This window comes from Atractosteus spatula, chromosome 3 (genome assembly GCF_055471065.1).
Source record: "Atractosteus spatula isolate fAtrSpa1 chromosome 3, fAtrSpa1.hap1, whole genome shotgun sequence".
Taxonomy (NCBI): Eukaryota; Metazoa; Chordata; class Actinopteri; order Semionotiformes; family Lepisosteidae; genus Atractosteus; species Atractosteus spatula.
In genome coordinates, this window is record NC_142708.1 from 3,150,419 (window position 1) to 3,169,427 (window position 19,009).

At 43.4% G+C, this 19,009-nt stretch overlaps 1 protein-coding gene across 1 annotated transcript; it reads left to right on the forward strand.

Moving 5' to 3' along the window:
• The first annotated feature begins 5,570 nt into the window (after positions 1–5,570).
• Positions 5,571–18,222, forward strand: LOC148837278 (arrestin domain-containing protein 3-like). The gene is made up of 6 exons (XM_088909863.1): positions 5,571–6,562; positions 9,221–9,281; positions 12,285–12,432; positions 13,468–13,570; positions 16,869–17,128; positions 17,611–18,222. The coding sequence occupies exons 1-6, from the start codon at positions 6,304–6,306 to the stop codon at positions 17,698–17,700; spliced, it is 921 nt and encodes a 306-aa protein (XP_088765989.1). The 5' UTR covers positions 5,571–6,303; the 3' UTR covers positions 17,701–18,222.
• The last annotated feature ends 787 nt before the right edge of the window (positions 18,223–19,009 follow it).

The window sequence follows — 19,009 nt, forward strand, 5'->3', positions numbered from 1 at the left end:
TAGATTTTAATTCGTTGTATTTTCTTAAGTGTGCAATTCAACTATTATTTGCTTAAATTAAAAAATGTAATAGCTTTAAAAAGTTCTTAAAGAGCTGGTAATGTAAAGGTATATAAAACACTGCTTGACTGCATGTCCTCCATACCTGGAATGAAACAGTTCAGCTCTCTTCGCAAGATAGTGTGAGATCTGCAGTTGTACGCAGGGTTTTTGCACTGAGAATATTAAGATAGTAATAATAAAAATGAACAGCAGAGGGCAGAGTTTCACATGTTCAGCTTGCCAACTAGTAAATACACAAAATGTTCAATCCTACTGTACAAATATTTAGTCAAACACAATGTAATTGTATAGAAATGCAGTAAAGTGCATGCAGTATAATCCCATACATTAGTAAAGACAGACTGGCTAGTGTCCCATTCCTCATAACCCACAAAGCAACGGAACCTCATAATTCTGAGAACATTTCATGTTAAAAATCGTCCCTTGTCTTGTTTAAATACAAAAAAGAATGGCTTACAGGAAAGTTTTTAAATTCTGAAAGAACTTTACTTTGAAGCGGACTGTACCTTTACTGAATTCAAGAACCAAAACAAAAAGGTTGCAGAGAGGAAAGAAACAGAAAGAAATGCATTTAAAGAAAATGGCCTTTTAATACTAATGCACATAGTAGTCCATGGTTTTTGTCCATTAGATCTTTCCAGTAAGACGCAAAAAGCATTTACATGAATTCCATTAGCATTTTTACATTACTGAGCACATTGAATTGTACAGGGTCATGTGTCACTGTGTTGTGGTTTCCTGCTGATGAAATTTAGATATTGAAAAATAAAGTACAGAAAAAGTCATTAGCTGACGTACACACATTACGATTTTCTTGGGACTTCCCTTACTGTAATACACAGAGTCCTTGAATGAAATTGCCTATGTATGAAATGTATTAGTAAATACAGAATTGATTTACTGGGCAGAGCGGTGGCTCTGTGGCTCAGGATCTGCGCCTGTGGCCGGAAGATTGCCGGTCCGTATCCCGCGGCCGGCAGAGGAATCCTACTTCTCTCCCTGTCTGTGGGTTTCATGGAGAGCAAGCTGGAGTATGTGAAAAAATACAAATTCCTAATACAAGAAATTGTATATGGCCAATAAAGTGATCTTATCTCTTATGTTAAGTACTGTAGAAACCCACCTTACAAGATCTTTCATTTTTTCCTTTCTGCAGATCCAAACATGACTCCCCCTACTCAGGGCTGTGGGTGAGGAAACGTCTCCCATGCCCTGTTTTAAATGCACTTCCATCTGGTTTCCACTTTTCCTCTGGTTTGGGTTTCACTGTTCATTCTGAAGAATTATGATGTGTTCTGTTTGTCAGTGCCTTTGAGCATTAACCTACATCCCTAATGATCTAAGACCATCAGAAGAATATCAGAACCATTAGTAACAATAGGAGGCCATTCAGTAGCTATCTGATCAAAGGTTCTCACCAATCAGTTTCTGGAAAAAAACAGAGCCAACCACCTGACCGGGTAGCTACCAACTGATGAACTAAAAACTGAAGAACTATGCCCCCCTGCCCCCGAGTCAAACAGCTTATTAGCTAGGGTTCGGCTGGTGGATTGATTCAGACACCCAGAGCTCTTTGTGTAAAAGGTGCCTTTATGCTACGCCATAAATGCCCTTCTCCATTGTTTGAACTTGTGGTTTCAGATTTCTCAGCTCCATAGAGTTGACCGTGCCAATCCCTTTGAGGACATGGGGAAGTTTAACAAGACTCATAGTCTACTTCTCAAGGTTAGAAACATTCAGTAAACAAAGACAAAAAGACTGAGGAAATTAGCCTTGCAAAGGGTAGGAGTTGTCTGTCTTGCTACAGAGCAGAAAACCTGAGAGGCACAATGAGACAGCAAGAAGTTGGGAAAAATAACTTTAAAAAGTGTTCTGTAGAGTGTGTTACATTTGCGAATTTCAGATTAAATACAAAATTAATTAGATGGGTTTCAATGGGTAGAAGTGGGGAAATGTTGTCTGATGTACAGGGTTCTTTGCATGTTTTGAATACTAATAATTGCATTGAGCAAATACATAGACATCTAATGCAGCATGTTGTTACAAGCTTGGAGGCGTCAATAAATTAGAGAAGGTTAAAGCTTAAAAAATAAGATTACAGTCTGACATGTGCAAGCAAATTCTAAACGTTAACAGTTATACACCCCCCATTGTCAGGAAATACTGAGAGGTCACACTTGCTGACTCGTGACTTCTTTGTTCCAGTCAGAGTGAGGTGGTAGAGTAATAAACAAGGCAGCAAGCTTAAACGACACAGATATTTACAAACAGTATATTAACACTCAACGCACAGTGTTTACTACTATTATTTACAACATCGTACAAGACCTGTGAGAGCTGTGAACTCAATCTTGTAAATGAGGCACAAATACCATAGACGAGAATAAAGAGGGTACCTGTTTCTTATCAAATAAAAGACCTAGCACAGAATTAAATCTCTATACAGAGAAAAACATTTTTTTCTCCATATTCCAACCAACAAAACTACTTTTTCTCCATCTTCCAAAGACCATTACTAAACAGGTGAGAGATTTCTTTAATGTGGTGGGTACCACAGAAAGCAAATATAAATTGCCACAACTATAGGACAACAGTCCCTTGTTTAAATCCTAAAATCAATCTCTTCAGTGCTGAGATTACTTGGACATGTAATGTCCTGGCCTATTAAGTTGACATGAAATTTCTCAAAGTCATCTCTGTACTCCCTGGTGTTGTAAGGATGAGGACGGATACCTAAGAATGATTATGATGCTGGAATTTTCTTGTTGTCGCACATCTCTTCACAACAGCATAGGATCTCCTAAAGCCTAGAACACACTGCTTCTAAAAGTGCACCATCTTTCCCTTGTGTACGTTGCAGGTTATGGCCACTGTATTGATTTTATAGACTAAATCTGTAAACTGAATAAAGATATACTGTACAGTAGCATTGCCGTGTACTCCTTTTGAAATCCTTGCTGGGGTCAGATTATCAGGTCAGCACTAGAAACGGAAAGTAAAGAGCTTGGATTCCATCAAGTTGCACAGAGTGAAACACTCTGAACCACTTAGGGTTCTGCAAATTGTATTTGTGGAAAGAAGAGACGCTATTTACAGGCCATTAACACAGCTCATCCAACAGTCACTTCTGATAGAAAACTGGAAATGGGCACTTCCAACAGAAAATTGCTAATTGCTAGCGCAGCGCCTACCCGCTAAAAGGTTGGCCAAATCAAACCAAGGGATTTCTTACTGTCTATCACACGTAACGTCCTGGAGTTGATCGTTAGAAGCAGATCGTGCTGAAAGGACCTTTGTGATCTGTGAATTGTCATTTCTCACTCCTCTCCCTGATCTGCTGTACAGTTGTTCTCCTGGTTGAACGGCAGCTGTGTCACCCAGGTGGGCCCGCACTACAGTGGAGGATAATCCTTCGACATCAAAAGAGCCAGTGGATGAAATTTATTCCATCCTTCCATTTTCTACCTGCCCTATCCAATACTTTTTTTTCCCCAGAAAACTCTAATCTAGCCTTTCTGATAGAATTAGTTCAAGTAGGGAGCTACGTCATTATGCGTAGGCTGCAAAAGAAGAGGTAAAGGTTTCTTCCATTCTGAAAAGAGAAGAGAAGAAAACACAACGAAACATTTCGTTGTGTTTTCTTTTCTTCTCTTTTCAGCCTGGAATAAACCTTTACCTGTTCCTTTCTGATTTCCTTTCTGATTTAGTGTTGATGATTGTTGATGAAGGTTAGCATCTTGCAGTGGAGCCCTTGTAAATCTCTTGTTTAAGGTCTGTGCACAGTGAAGGGAGATACTTTCACCAGTGGCTTCTTTCTTTCAAGACACTGCATGTTGTTGATTTTTCAATGCCAAATGTCTCTGCAGTGGAATTTTCTTCGAATACCAGATGGCCCTAATTCTATCAAAGAACAACAAACATTACGGTGGTTGTTTCTAAATGGAAGTTTTATTTCTGTTATCAAGTGAAAGACTCATTATAAGGAGGTAGGACTGGGTTTGAAGTCGAGCGATGTATGTGCAGCACACACTGCTGCATACTACATTTGTGGCTGCTATTACAAAACCATTCGGTTCCGTGTCTGTAAAATCTGTTTCTGAAAAATTTGGGCACAGTTTTCTTTTGGGATGAGCTCTGGGCTGCCCTGACATTTACCAGGATAAAAAAGCTTTCTGATAGCGAAAGGATTGTTGGCTAACACGTTCATTATATTTCCATTTTTTTTATTTTTTTTACTTAACATCATGAAACAGAGCTGCACTTGAAAATTCCTAAATAATTGTAAATGTACTGAAATAAACAAGACCTACAATGTCTGTAGATTGCAAGAATCTAAAACACAATATGACTCTTTTTGTTTTTCACATAGTGTAGTAGGTGCAATCACAGAATATCAATCTACTCCACACAGAATGCCAGGGTTGGTAAAGTGATGAAGATATGTAATACTTTGGTGCTGTGTTAGATTGGGTACTGTCTTAAATTTGGTCCAAGGTTGAAGTTAATTTTTTTTTTAAAGAGTAGTATCCCGTTCCACCCAATTTTGAGGATTCTGACAAAACCAAACGAAAAAAAAATTGAAATGTAACTTTACCCTGCCCGGGGATTTTTCCCCTGAGGCGCGTGTTGGGATGCCTTTTAGTTTGAAAGGTAATGCGAGGAGGAAGACAGTTTTTTTTTAAAAAAAAAACTTTTTATGCAACGGAGGAAGACGGTTCCCGTTTCCAAATGTTAGCAGCTTCACACCGCTGTGGGCCGCCCACTGTGCGCTAAAATGCCCTGCAATCTTAAATTTTGTTCTGCCACCGCTTCCACCGGGGTGTATAAAGGTCTGTGCTTAAAATGGTTGTCGCCTTGACCCCATTAACCATGTGCTATATAAAGGGTTACTTTATTTTTGCGGGTAACAGCTGAGAAGATATTCTGGTCTTTCCTGTGGAAACATTTCTGCCAGAATATTTCATATGACTCCTTCTTCATTATTTGTACTAGTAACTTGAGAATATTAGAGACTTTTAATATGAAGTTAGAATATGCATGTTCTTATTTTATCTTATCTGTCGCTCAGTTTCTAAGCAGCTGATCCTTCGCGGAGCAAGAATTAGGTAAAATTTCCTGTCTTGCTATTCAGAGTTTAGTAAGTAAACATTTGCACGATTTAAATTAATGCTAGTTTATTGGGGGGGTTTTATATGAAACGGGAAACACAGAAACCTTTGCATTATTAAAACAGAGTACAGCGGATCATGTTTCTTTTGTAAACCATGCAATAATTGGCCATCTAAAGCTGTGTAGCGCACGTTTCGGGTCCTGTGCCCTCGAAACAATGCAAATTCAGCGTCACAAAAGTCACGCAATAATAATAATAATAATAATAATAATAGCTCGATGTATCTGAACTCTTGTTGTTGTAACCTGTTCTAATAGCCTTAAGAACAGCCTATTTATGCAGTCTTTTTAAGATGTGGCCAGAGTCTTGTTACACGTTAAAACTTGTCTCCAAACAGGTGCCGGGGGATAAAAAAAAGAAGACAAAATGTATAACACCGTGCTCTTCGCCTTCCGGCTGTATGAAACTGTAGAAGAAACAGCGATTTATGTTCAGGAACTTCGTGACGCTTCAAACACCAGGCATCACGCAACATTTGAAGTCTCAAAATGACTAGCGTGAAAATAAAATGTTCATATTTCAGTATCTTGTCGAGGTTACCGCTCTGTTTCTAAGTAGCAGCTGATCTTACACGGGGCTTGGATGAAGTTGTATCTGCTGTTTTGCTATTCAAGTGAAGTTGAGTTAACTATTCCAACAACTACGAGCTTGCCCTTCGAGTTAAGTTGAATTTGTTGAGTTGTTTTGCTGTTCAGATTTTCTGAAGTAAACCGTTTTTGCACGATCGAAAATAAATGTTAGTTTATTGTTTTGTTTTTTTTATTTTAAAAAACGGTACTAGATCGCTCAGCTGATTTCCATAATTGCCCTGAGCTTTGCGCTGCCCCTGCTGTTTACACAGTAACCACCACTCCCACTTCCCAACGGAGGTGGGTTTATCACTCTGCACAGACCTCGCCATTTCGGTTTCTCCTGCTTGTGAAGTTGGGACGTCGGGAGATTTTCCTCCCAGACTTGACCGAGACGCGTCCCCGCAACTTTCTCCGCCCGGACCATCGTCTTTCGGCACTGGCCGGCGCTCTCCCTCCCTCTCCGCTTTCCTTTCCTGCAGCGGGCAGCTCTTTCCAGCCATGTTCGAGGAGAAGGTGAGGGCTTTCACCATCAGCTACGACGTGCTGAACGAGGCCAACACCTTCTCGGGCGGCGAGCTGCTGACCGGCCGGGTGGTGGTGGAGGCGGCCAAGGAGCTGCGGGCCGAGTCGCTGGACCTGAGCGCCAAGGGCGTGGGCGAGACGCGCTGGTCCGAGAAGCACGGCGACGACACCCGGCACTACAGCGCGACGGCGACGTACTTCAAAGTGAAGCAGCTCTTGATACAGAAGACGCCAGGTGAGGGGGGGTCCAGAGCGGGCCCCAGTCCTACTCGGAGAGGGAGGAGGGAACTCAGCTGAACTGGCAGCCCAGTGTGTGATCTCCTGTCCCAGCTTGAGGAACAGTGAGCCTGTCTCCCAATAATAATAATGATAATAATAATAGTGTGTGATCTTCTGTCCCAGCCTGAGGAACAGCGAGCCTGTCTCCCATCATTATTATTATTATTATTATTATTATTATTATTACTACTGGGAGACAGGCTCACTGTTCCTCAGGCTGGGACAGGAGATCACGCACTATTATTATTATTATTATTATTGTTATTAATAGTGTGTGATCTCCTGTCCCAGCTTGAGGAACAGTGAGCCTGTCTCCCAATAATAATAATGATAATAATAATAGTGTGTGATCTTCTGTCCCAGCCTGAGGAACAGCGAGCCTGTCTCCCATCATTATTATTATTATTATTATTATTATTATTATTATTACTACTGGGAGACAGGCTCACTGTTCCTCAGGCTGGGACAGGAGATCACACACTATTAATAATAATAATAATAATAATAATAATAATAATAGTGCGTGATCTCCTGTCCCAGCCTGAGGAACAGCGAGCCTGTCTCCCATCATTATTATTATTATTATTATTATTATTATTATTATTATTACCGGGAGACAGGCTCACTGTTCCTCAGGCTGGGACAGGAGATCACGCACTATTATTATTATTATTATTATTATTATTGTTATTAATAGTGTGTGATCTCCTGTCCCAGCCTGAGGAACAGTGAGCCTGTCTCCCAGTAATGCCCCATATGTTTACAGCATATGTGAATATTCTATGATATGTCTTTGCTGTAAATGTCTGTAATTTGTCTGTAGATTTTTTTTGTTTTGCTTCTGTTCGTGTTAATTGGATTTTTATTTGCTTTGGCAACACGGATTGTACCCATCGGACGTGCTAATAAAGCACCTTGAATTGAACTGAGAGAGGGAGAGAGCTGCTGCCTCGTCCTCTCCTCCGGTCTTGTTCCTCGGGACGCTCTCTGCAGAGAGAGAGGGCTGGGCTGCTGCTCGCACAGCCGTGCTGGCCGAGCTCGACGAGTCGGGACCCTGCTTCCTGTCGGCGTGTTTTGTTTTTGTTTTTTTTTTTAAACTTCCGTGGCTTGATTTCTGAATTTCTGTTTTTGGGTAGTTTTGCGGGCTTGTGGACTTGCAGGATCCCGCGCCGGAGTCGTGCGCATGTGCGGTGGGACTCTTCCGGTCTTGAATTATAAGTGCTATTTAAGTGTAAGGAATTAGTAGTAGTAGTAGTAGTATTGTTGTTGTTATATAAGTACTTATACAAACTATATAGGTGTAATAATAATAATTGTGTATTTTATTATTAATTTTAATAATAACAAATTGTTATTTTTACACCTGCATAGCTTGTGTATGTGTATAAATATTTCTTATTAAAATAGTAAAAATATTATTTTTATATCTACATAGCTTGTAAAAGTGCATAAATATTTTTTATTTTGTTATATTTTATAATAATAAATGATTATGTTTTTACACCTATATAGCTTGTATAAGTACTTCTGTAACAATAATAATTGCTTAGACTTATATAGCGCTTTTCAGGACACTCCACTCATAGTGCTTTACGGGTAATGGGGATCCCCTCCACCCCCACCAGTGTGCAGCCTCACATAGTGCACCAGTCCGCTCTCCACACACCAACTCTCCATGGGGAGGAGAGCAGAGTGATGAAGCCAGTTCAGAGATGGGGATTATTAGGAGGCCATGATTGGTAAGGGCCAATGGGAAATTTGGCCAGGACATTAGGGTTACACCCCTACTCTTTTCGAGAAATGCCCTGGGATTTTTATCATCAGCGTCAGGGCCCCAGTTTTACATCTCATACATCTCAAAGGACAGCGCCTTTTTACAGTATAGTGTCCCCGTCACTATACTGGGGCATCACCTGGATGATGTGACAGCAGCCATTGTTGAGTACTCTCACGACACAACAGCTCTCCGTGGGGAGGAGAGCAGAGTGATGAAGCCAGTTCAGAGATGGGGACTTTATTAGGAGGCCATGACTGGGAAAGGCCAGGGGGAAATCTGACCAGGACACCAGGTTAACACCCGTACTCTTTTCCAGAAACACCCAGGGATTTTTAATGACGACGGAGAGTCAGGACCTCAGTTTTACATTTCATCCAAAGTAATAGGGTCTCCATCACTGATGTTGAGCCTCTGAGAGAGTAGAGTTTGGGTCATTCTGTGAACATGGGAACATAAGGTGACAAACTAGAGGAGGCCGCTCGGTTCACCTTGTCCGTTCGGTAGTCTGTAGCCAATTGATCCAAGGATCCCATCCGGTTGTTTCAGCAATGTGGCTGGGCAGCTTGTCCAACACTCCCACTACTCTTTGTGTAGAGACCCTCTGTGATTTGAGGATCCTATCCAGCTTTGTCTTGCACTAAGCCAGGATATTGGCTTCAAAGCCATGGCTGGGTGGTTTGTTCCACTCTCTCGCATCTCTTTGTGTAGAGAAGTGTCTGCTGCTCTCGGAAATGTCCTTAACTTTTACAGTCCCTTCAGCTTTTGCTCGTGGTTCTCCAGGGTTGTATGATTTAAAAGCAGCTTTATGTTTGTATATTTCTCTATTTTATTTTCCAGATGGAGTTGTCATCCCCCCTGGATGTCATGTGTATCAGTTTGCTCTTCAGATTCCTCAAATGTGAGTAAGCAAATATGGAAAGGTTTCTCTCCGGCATCTTAACATACACATTCGACTGGTTGGAAATTCGGCTTTGATTTAAGTGTCATGCTTTAGCACTGAGATGATTTTGAATTAAATATTGATTAGATTTTTCTGTTGTTATGATGTAATAAAGCTACAGCAATTCAGCTAAAGAACTTTTTTCCTTTAAAGTTGCACTGTTGGGAAAAACAGCTGATGCATTTAGAGGAAAAATTACTTTCATAAAAAGTCATCATTATGTACTGTAGGTGTTTGCTATACATGATCTAATAACATACAGATGTATAAAACACTTAATAAAATATTTCAAAAACTCTTTACTGGGAGTTCATGTGAAAATGCCAAACTCTTTGCAAGTAGCAGGAAAATTTCACATGAACAACCTGAAAAAATACAGGATATTTAATCATCTTAAGATAAGAAAAATAAATGCTTCCAAAGGTAAAGGGTTGTTTGGTGATAAAGTCTATAAAGGGCAATACTGACACAGAACCAGCACCTGTTTTCCCTGGAAACTCTCGGTTGTGCAACAAGCCATTGTCAGCTGGGGAAGAAATAACAATCCTTCTTCCAGCAGTCAGAACAAGGCTGGTTTGACAGACCAAGTCAAAACTAAAACTGCTTAAGATGTTTGCTTTTCCCAAGGAATCAAAGACACCATCTTTGCCATTTTGCTCAGGGAGGAGCTGGTAAATGTTATAATACAGAATGTTTACAGCCCATGTTTAAACAGCGGTATAGATAATAATTCCTTAAATTTATATAAAGCTTTTCTGGAAACTCCACTCAAAGCGCTTTACAGGTAATGGGGATCCCCTGCACCACCACCAGTGTGCAGCTCCACCTGGATTATGTGGCGGCAGCCAGAGTGCGCCAGTCCACTCCCCACACGCCAGCTCTCAGGGGGGAGGAGAGCAGATTGATGAAGCCAGTTCAGAGATGGGGGAAATTTGGCCAGGATGGCAGGGTAACATCCCTCCTCTTTTCGAGAAACGCCCTGGGATTTTTAATGACCAGGGAGAGTCACGACCTCGGTTTTACATCTCGTGTGAAGAACAGCACCTTTTTTACAGTGTAGTGTCCCCGTCACTATACTGGGGCATTAGGACCCACACAGACTGCAGGGTGAGCGCCCCCTACTGGCCCCACTAACACTTCTTCCTGCAGCAACCTTAGGTTTTCCAAGAAGGTCTCCCATCCAGGTACTGACCTGGCTCACAGCTGCTGAGCTTCAGTGGGCTGCCAGCTGGGAGTTGCAGAGTGATATGGCTGCTGAATGCTGGACTACGATTCCAGAGGCCAGGTCTGTGAGAGCTGTCTGGTTTGAAAGGATTTCCTGCAGCTGTAACCTCTCTTCCGCCGCCAGCTGTGAGCTAAAGGGTGATATAGTTGCTGGCTATATATATAGATTTACAGATATAACAACTGTACTGTATAGATATATTGATCTTTTGGGCATGCCTCTAAATGTTTGGAATGAGAAGAACTGAAAAGAACAAAAAAAAAAGCAAAGGTATGACCCAAGCTTACATCACTCAACTAGAGAAACCGTCTATAAACTGGAAAGCCCATTATAGTTTAAAACAACAGTCATCCTAAATATACTGAGAACTGTGCACTCTAGAGGCCTGTCCAGATAAAAACCTCCCGCAGTATTGTACTGTAATTCAAAACCCCCTGGCAGCTACAATACCACCTCGTAGTCTCAGAAGCTCAGCAAGGCTGGGCCCTGTCACAGCTAGGATGCTGCACCGCCGCTGCTGCTGTATGGTGGTACTTATGGCCCAGTAGCTGGCGCACTCCCCTCTAGAAAAGAATTTCCTATCCAATGTCCCTGGTACATTGGACTGTAGGAAGTGCCATCTTTTGCATGAGATGCTAAACCAAGGTCCTGACTACCTGGGCTGGGTGGAACAGTGGCCCTGTGGCTGAGGATCTGTGCCTGTGGCTGGAAGGTTGCCGGTTCGTATCCCGCGGCCGGCTGAGGAATCCTGCTCCGGTGGGCCCCTGACCAAGGCCCTTAACCCCAACTGCTCCAGGGGTGCCGTATAAATGGCTGACCCTATGTTCTGACCCCAGGCTTCTCTCCCTGTCTGTGTGTTTCATGGAGAGCAAGCTGGGGTATGCAAAAAGACACATTCCTAATACAAGAAATCATATATGACCAATAAAGTGATCTTCTCTTATCTTGGCCATTAAATATGGCCAAGCTAAGACAAAATTCCACTGTGGGTTTGCACTGTCTGGGTTGCTTAACACAGGCCTGCCAAACTCGGTTAACTGGGCCTAGAGTCAAGAACTTGTTTCTTTATTCCAATCCAAGCAGTTATACAGTTAAGATGACTTTTCTAAGACAAGCAGGATTTGTCTTACTGGTGCATCCTTACATATGCACCAAAGGTACGGTGGCAGTTAATTCAATAATTAGACCCACAATGGAACTGAGAGCCTGGGTGCCAAAAGACACTGCCACCCCCCGCCCCCACAGGAGTTGGGTTCGACATCCATTAATCAGCCAGCGAAGAAGTTTCTCCGTGACCACTGGACGCTGGATTGAAGTGGGTTCCCTGTGTGTGAGGCACTGTAGGATCCTTTGGGTCTCACAACCACAACTTTTAATTATGTTGTAAATCCAAGGAATTAATTATATAACTAAAATACTGTTTTTCTTATGCACATTGCATTAAAATACTCCATAGTTATATTCTGAAGTTTTTAGAATAAATACAGAGCAAAGTTGATTAGCAGGGCATATCAATGAAACACAAGTTTCAGGCTTTCAGGTGTAGGGTTACATTTTTAATTATGTTAACGGAATACCTAAGATTAGAGTAAATACTGGCTTTGTCCACGGAATACCTAAGATTAGAGTAAATACTGGCTTTGTCCTAAGACATCCCTAAGAGCCCCTGACAGCGCTGGAGGCTGGGTTAGGAACGTGTTTTTTAATGTGTCTTCACGCGTCGTCTCCCTGAACAGGGATTTGCCATCGTCCTTCGCTGGGGCACATGGGAAGGTCAGGTACTTCCTGAAGGCGAAGCTGCGCAGACCGTGGCATCTGGCGAGCCGAGCCGAGAAGGAGTTCACCGTGGTTAGACACATCGACATCAACTCGCCTGACCTTCTGGTTAAGTATCGGTCCAGTGCACGGGTTACTCGGACTGCGCTGTGGAAGCTCAGCAGGAATGTGAAGCATGCAATGTGAAGGCATTTCCCCTGCACTTCCTGTCTCGCACAGTGTCAGGATGGTGATGGAGAGATTCACTGATTCCCTGAAGGCAGGTATGAGAACTGACTGAGCCCTGCACAGACGTGACCCTTGGCTGTGTCGTGGGGCTCTTAGTTCTGGGGATGTGGTTTAGATTAAGCAGGGTGCCGCGACAGTTACTCTTGATGAGAAGCCCTTTATTGTACCTTGATAGAGCTCACCATGAGCTCTCCAGCGCAGGAGGGAATAAGCGTGGCTCTTGACAGTTGTGGTGGCGGTGGTGCTCTAGCTCCATCACAGAACGGTAATCGTGTGTGCGCCCACCATCAGCAGGTAGCCGGTGTGAGAGTCGGGTAATGTGCCAGCAGCTCTACCACCCTGCAGCTTCCAGCTACCTGGATGAGAGACTCCTGGGAAAACTAAGGCTGCTGCTGGAAGAGGTGTTAGTGGGGCCAGTAAGGGGCGCTCACCCTGCGGTCTGTGTGGGTCCTAATGTGGGTCCTGTGTGGGTCCCCAGTATAGTGACAGGGACAGTATGCTGTAAAAAGGCGCTGTCCTTTGGATGAGACGTAAAACCGAGGTCCTGACTCTTTGTGGTCATTAAAAATCCCAGGGTGGTTCTTGAATAGAGTAGAGATTTAACCCCGGCGTCCTGGCCAAATTTCCCTCTGGCCTTTAACTATTAATGATGATGATGATGATAATAATTAATTTTTAGATAAGCAGGGTGCCATGAAAGTTGTTGTTATTATTATTGATAATCATAAATTTTACTCTACACCTGTCCAACAACATGTGCCCTCCATTACAGCACTAAATACAGACGCGTACGTGCAGGGGTCCCGCTGGCTGCAGTGAGAAACCCTGCTGTAATGGTTTGCATGTTGAGCCTAGGATGTCAGCCAGCCCTGACACAGAGGGTTGCTAATGGCCTCTCTCCTGCCTTGTGTCCAGTCGCAGCAGCTGGGATCGAAAGAGAAGACTCTGGGTTGCCTGTGCTGTACCTCAGGCCCCATCACCTTGAGTGCCAGGATTGAAAGGAAGGGCTACACCCCAGGTGAGGGCTCGAGGATCGCCCGGCGTCTGTCCAGGTGCTTCTGAGGGAGTGTCACTCTGACCCTCCTGCCCTGTCTTAATTCCACACCCACTGCTCCCTGGTAACTTTCCAAAACTAGATGCAGGTCACGAAAAGGGGGTTGGGAGGTGGGAGACTGTGGAGTTTCCATTAGGCTCACGACTGCGCCGATGTCCAGCACCACCTGAGATCACAAAGATAATTAATTTGAGATCTTGTTTTCACATTGTTTTATCAGGTTGGGCTGCCAGAGTATTGACTTCTTTAACAAAGCTGGTTTTATTACCTAATAATATAAATACATTATTAGTATAAGCCCCCCAATGTGCGACACAGCATATTTTTAATCGGCACGTTCAACTGTGAGTGGGGAATTCCCTGTAGTGGCTCTTTCTGTTCATGCCGTGGATTACTCTAATGGAAAAATTACCAATCATAATGGTTGAATATATCTCTGAGCGGAGATGAGTGATATTAAAACAGAGGTGCGCTCAAGTCACAGTAATAATGCATCCTATGCGGGATACTGTCATTTGGATTTAATTTGCTTTCGGGTCCGTCAGATCCACGTAGCTGGTGTTGTAACAGACAAATAAGTTCTGGATCCCGAAAGGAAGTTAAACAGATGAGTTTTATTGCATGCAAGGAACAATAAAGCCGAAGTATTGTTCAAAGTGCCGGTACAAAACTTCCAGTTTATATAGCCCTTTTCTGCCACTTCTGACGTAGCTCATTACTATGGTAATGGGGGGAGGTCATGGTGTTCGGACAATTCACAGACTTTGGCCAAATGGTCAGTGTTAGGTTTCCTTCCTTGAGAAGGGGGGCATCTGGAATCCTTATCAGTTATCCCCCTTCTCTGCCATAACTCTAAGCCTGGAATGTCTTGTGTCACAAGAAGTCCAGTCCTCATGCAGAAAGGAATCGGTTAACCCCTTCTTCACATCTTATATCTTTCTTCACAAGCAGACAGGGTAGACGAGCCACATTTTCAAGTTCGGCTACAGGAGGTGTATCACTAGGGCCTGTGTCCCTATTTACACGCTTGTGGTCTTGTGCCCTTCGTGTGCACGATTCAGCTCAGGTCTGCAAGGGCTCAGGGTGTCCCCATTTCTAAATCTGTGCGTCTTTAATGCGCCCCCCCTCTGAGGTCCGCATCGGTGAAGGGGATCACCCCCAGATACCCCAAATTACTCCGCGGCATGGTGACGTTGCAAGTTCTAGCCTACCAAAGTGGAGAGACATTGACATGGAGGATATAAATATTCACCTGTTGGTAAAACTGAACTTTTTTACAGCTTTAAAACGAACAATGTTGTCTGTAAAAACGAAATTTTATTTGGCTGCTTTAGATTCATATGCAATCGAGTCAAAGCATGTCGACACAAAGCATTTATTTCGTAACCCCAGTTGGGCTGATGAGTATCCGTGTGCCCACGGTGTATGTGGGTAAACGCACAGAAGGACGAAGTTTTAAATCATACAAAGCTTTGAGTTGACCGGGTTTTATCTTTTCTCTTTTATCAATCCCTTTCTACGTGAAGGAACGTTTTATGTTCCTCGTTCTGTTTTTTTTTTGTACAGACGAGATGAAATCTGTTTAGGAGAACAAAGCTTTGAATAAACCGACAGTCGTATTACCAAGTTTTCTTTAGTTTCCTACCCCCGTTGTGAGTCGAGTCTGCTCAACACGAAACAACACGACGCGTCACGACTTTGTTGCGGGGATTGAAGAGGTGAATTTCAATTTCATCAAACTGTGAGCAGAGGATGGAAAGAAATCTTTTTTAAAAAAGTGATCTGCCAACATGCACTCAGCCTCTGGAAGAGAAGCAGCATCAGCAGCTACAGACGTCATTTGGACCCTGAGCCGAGTGACGTCACAGGAGGGAGTCCCATTCCCCCGTTTGTAACGATGAGCCTCGGACACCCGTGCACTACGTCACGGAGGGGCGGAGTCGGGGAGGGGCTCAGGGCGGAGGGCGGTGTTTCATGTTTCCCACAACAGTATGCAGGCCATGTGGATCTCCCTGCCATGCTAAAGCGTGAAAGGGAAGGTACAGTAGAAAAGACTGTTAAGCGATTATACATAATGAACATTAAAATGAATACTTTTCCTTGCAGTTTATCCTGCATTTCATTAAATGAGGGTGTTGTGTGAACCCAACCTGTAGCTCTCCGGATTGCAGTCCGTCTCCCAGTGGCAGCGGCAGGGGCAGAGAGGACCTTTCAGAGCTCAAGTTGATAACAACATGCCTGAAGTCGGTCGTGACACAAGACCGTCTCAGTGGGACTGGACATCATGAGCGTCAACCACGCAGTGGGTCGCTTACTATCGTATGAAGATGCAATTTATGATTCTGCCTCCCAAAAATACAGGCGAATTGATTTACAGAAAGTTTGATTTAGAAAAACTCTCTCATCTGCTCAGGCTTACTGATCTATTGAGTGCATTTGTTTCTCAGTTAATTACATATTTATTTCTACAATTCTTTCCTGCATTGGGTTCAGTGCAGTGATTTTTACATTACAATTTGCTGTTGTTTTGAAGTAACAGAGATGCTGTTTATTGTTATTTATTACTGTCAGTGTTAACATGCATGTCATCTTAAATGTAAATTTAAATTTAATGTAAACTTCTTGTTCTTGTTGGTAACTTATTTATTATGTTTTTCAAAGCTGGTTAATACAAGTTTTATAGTGTTATAATTCATTTATTTCATCGTTGAGTACATTATTTGGTAGAGTTAGATTTTGAAAACTGGATCACTCTTTACCTTATGGCTGTACATATTGAGCTTCATGCATGGATTTTAGACTGAGCAATGGTTAGGAATAAGAGAGCACAGATAAGAATTGAAAGCTTCAGCTGGGGTGACATTATTAATTGGGTTACCACAGCGGTATGTCCAAAGACATACTAGGTAGGTTCATTCGCTTCTGAGAAAAATGGCCCTTGTGTCTGTGTGTCCTGCAATGGACTGGTGTCCTGCCCAGGGAGTATCCTGCCTTGTGCTTTGCTTCCATGGGATAGGCTCCACAGTTTGAGAACCACTGTTCTGACTGGTAAAATAAGTTGGGGGTGGGAGCTGATAATAGTTGTGTGTGCGCCAGTTGTGATCCAGAGGGGGCCCTTTCCAAGATCTTGCCCAGGCCCCCCACAAAACTAGGACCGGCTCTGGTATGAATAATATCTATAAAATCCTGGTTTGGTGATACAAAACTAGGTGTGACTGTGCAGTATGAACGTTGCCCTGTGCTGTGTTCCTGCCACTGCCAGGAGAGTTCATCAGGGTCTTCACGGAGGTCGAGAACGGGTCTTCGCGCGAGGTCAGGCCGAAGGTGGCCCTTCAGCAGCTGCAGACCTTCCACGCCCAGGGGAAGACGAAGCGCGTCCCCAAGCGCATCGCCAGTCTGGAAGGGCCGCCCGTGGGCGGCAGGATGAGAGACGCGTGGAGCGAAGGAGTCCTCCACATTCCTCCGGACACCCCCATCTCACTCCTGAACTGCGCCCTGATGAGCGTGGAGTACAGCGTGGTGGTGCGTGTCGCCATCTCCTCCTCTCTCTCGTCCGTGCTCGCGAGGAAGCAACCCTTCTCCTCTCCTTCCCGATCGCACGCCTGACCCGCTGTTGAACTGCAGGCCAGACGCTCGATGGAAAACTTAACATTTTATCCGCAGAACAGCTGTCCATTGTCTCTGCAAGCTTCAGCTCTTTTGAAGAAGTTCTTTTGAGAAGTTGAAAGCTGATACAGAGGATGACTGTAATCTATGATTTTCTTTGGAAACGCTGCGAAAACACAGGCTAAACCCCGTGTCTTTGTAACCTCTCGCGTTTTCCTGTAACTTCAGTGTAAGCAAAACAACACCTGTGGTGATCCTTGATTGCTTAATGCAACGCAATTGTCAGGAAAGGACTAACCTGAGCCTCGGTCAATACTAAAGAGTAGAAATCTAGAGGACAGATGAGGGCAGGGTAATTGACAGGGATGTTAGGGTCTAACTGCATTTTTCTTCTCCAGGTTTACTTGGATATTCCTCGTGCTTTCGACACCGAAGTGACTTTCCCGGTGATCATCGGAACTATTCCCTTGCACAACCCCGTCTACTAGTCGCCGCTCTCGATCCCGGGATCCGCACCCCTGTGTCTCTCCAGCAGGCGGCCCGCGAAACAAAGCCGGAATCGTCGGGAGCCCCACCCAAGCTACTGCAGCGGATGAGCCACACGTTCGCAGGGCGAAAGGGCTGAAGGTGTGGGTCCTGCCTGGAGGCTGCGACAGCAGGGGAGCGGCTGTGGCTGATTCGGAGGGTTCTGCACACCCGAATCCACCAGTTAGGGGCGGACAACCTGTGACCATGACCGGCTCCCTCTGTTAAGCCACTATGTTACATGAGTGTGGTCCAACTCTTGACCTTAGATCTGCTGATTTAGACTTTCACTGTGCTGAAGACCATGCTTCCCCTGTCCATGAGAGACACTCAGGCTGTTGAGGTCACTTGAAGACCTCTGTTTACTCTTAAAGCTGATAATGTACATCTTCTCTTTATTCTTCGCTGCTGTTATGTGGGTTATGTGTATACTGTTATACGAACACTATTGAGAAATCCTCAATAAATATTATTGCTACTCCGAATACTGCCCATGGTCATTGATATTGGACTGTTAGGTTGAACAATTTCTGGAGATGATCAGTTATTTATACTGCATTAAGTGCTTTATGGTTATTTGGGGAAAACACATTTACTAGCACCTAGTAACAAAATGGCCACTTTTACTATCTTCATACAGTTCCTTGTGCGATGCGTCATTTCAAGGCTCATTGTGGTTGATTGCGTCACTTAAAAAATAGTAGTTCTCTCCCAGATTAGAAATGGAGAAGTGTGCTTGAGGTACTTCCTTAAAAGACAAAGTTCTTTCTTTGTGGTAAGCTCATGAAAGCCAACCAGTCTGAATTCACGTAACTGAAACAGCGGTGTTGAGCTAGATCTTTAGTTGATCGATTTACTACCATTATAATGATTGAAGAATCCAGTATTCTTCCCTAATGAATGTTTGTATTGTATTCTGTGTGGAATATAGCTTTGGTGAATATGTAGTTGGTAAACTGCATATTTGTAAATGTAGTTAAATGTATAATATTAATAAAGTTGTACTGTACTCGATTGAGGCCTCGTCAAGAATAATGCAGACAATTTTAGTCGCCACATTTTTCCAAAAATATGTTGGAATCAGAACTGAAATAACCTGTCTGATATCTGACAGGTTCAATAAACCAATAATAAAGTTAATAAGTCAATCTCATTCATCTCAATCAGAAAAGACTATAAAGGCTGCCTGATTCGTGTTTCTTTGACAAAGGACACAAAGCAGGGAACCGAGTTGGAAACGAGAGGGAAATGACACGTATAATTCAAGAGAGG

Coding starts and splice junctions, on each gene's coding strand:
- LOC148837278 (XM_088909863.1), top strand. CDS start 6,304: ATGTTCGAGGAGAAGGTGAGGGCTTTCACCATCAGCTACGACGTGCTG. Junction 12,433..13,467: donor TCAACTCGCCTGACCTTCTG/GTTAAGTATCGG, acceptor CCTTGTGTCCAG/TCGCAGCAGCTGGGATCGAA. Junction 13,571..16,868: donor AAGGAAGGGCTACACCCCAG/GTGAGGGCTCGA, acceptor TGCCACTGCCAG/GAGAGTTCATCAGGGTCTTC.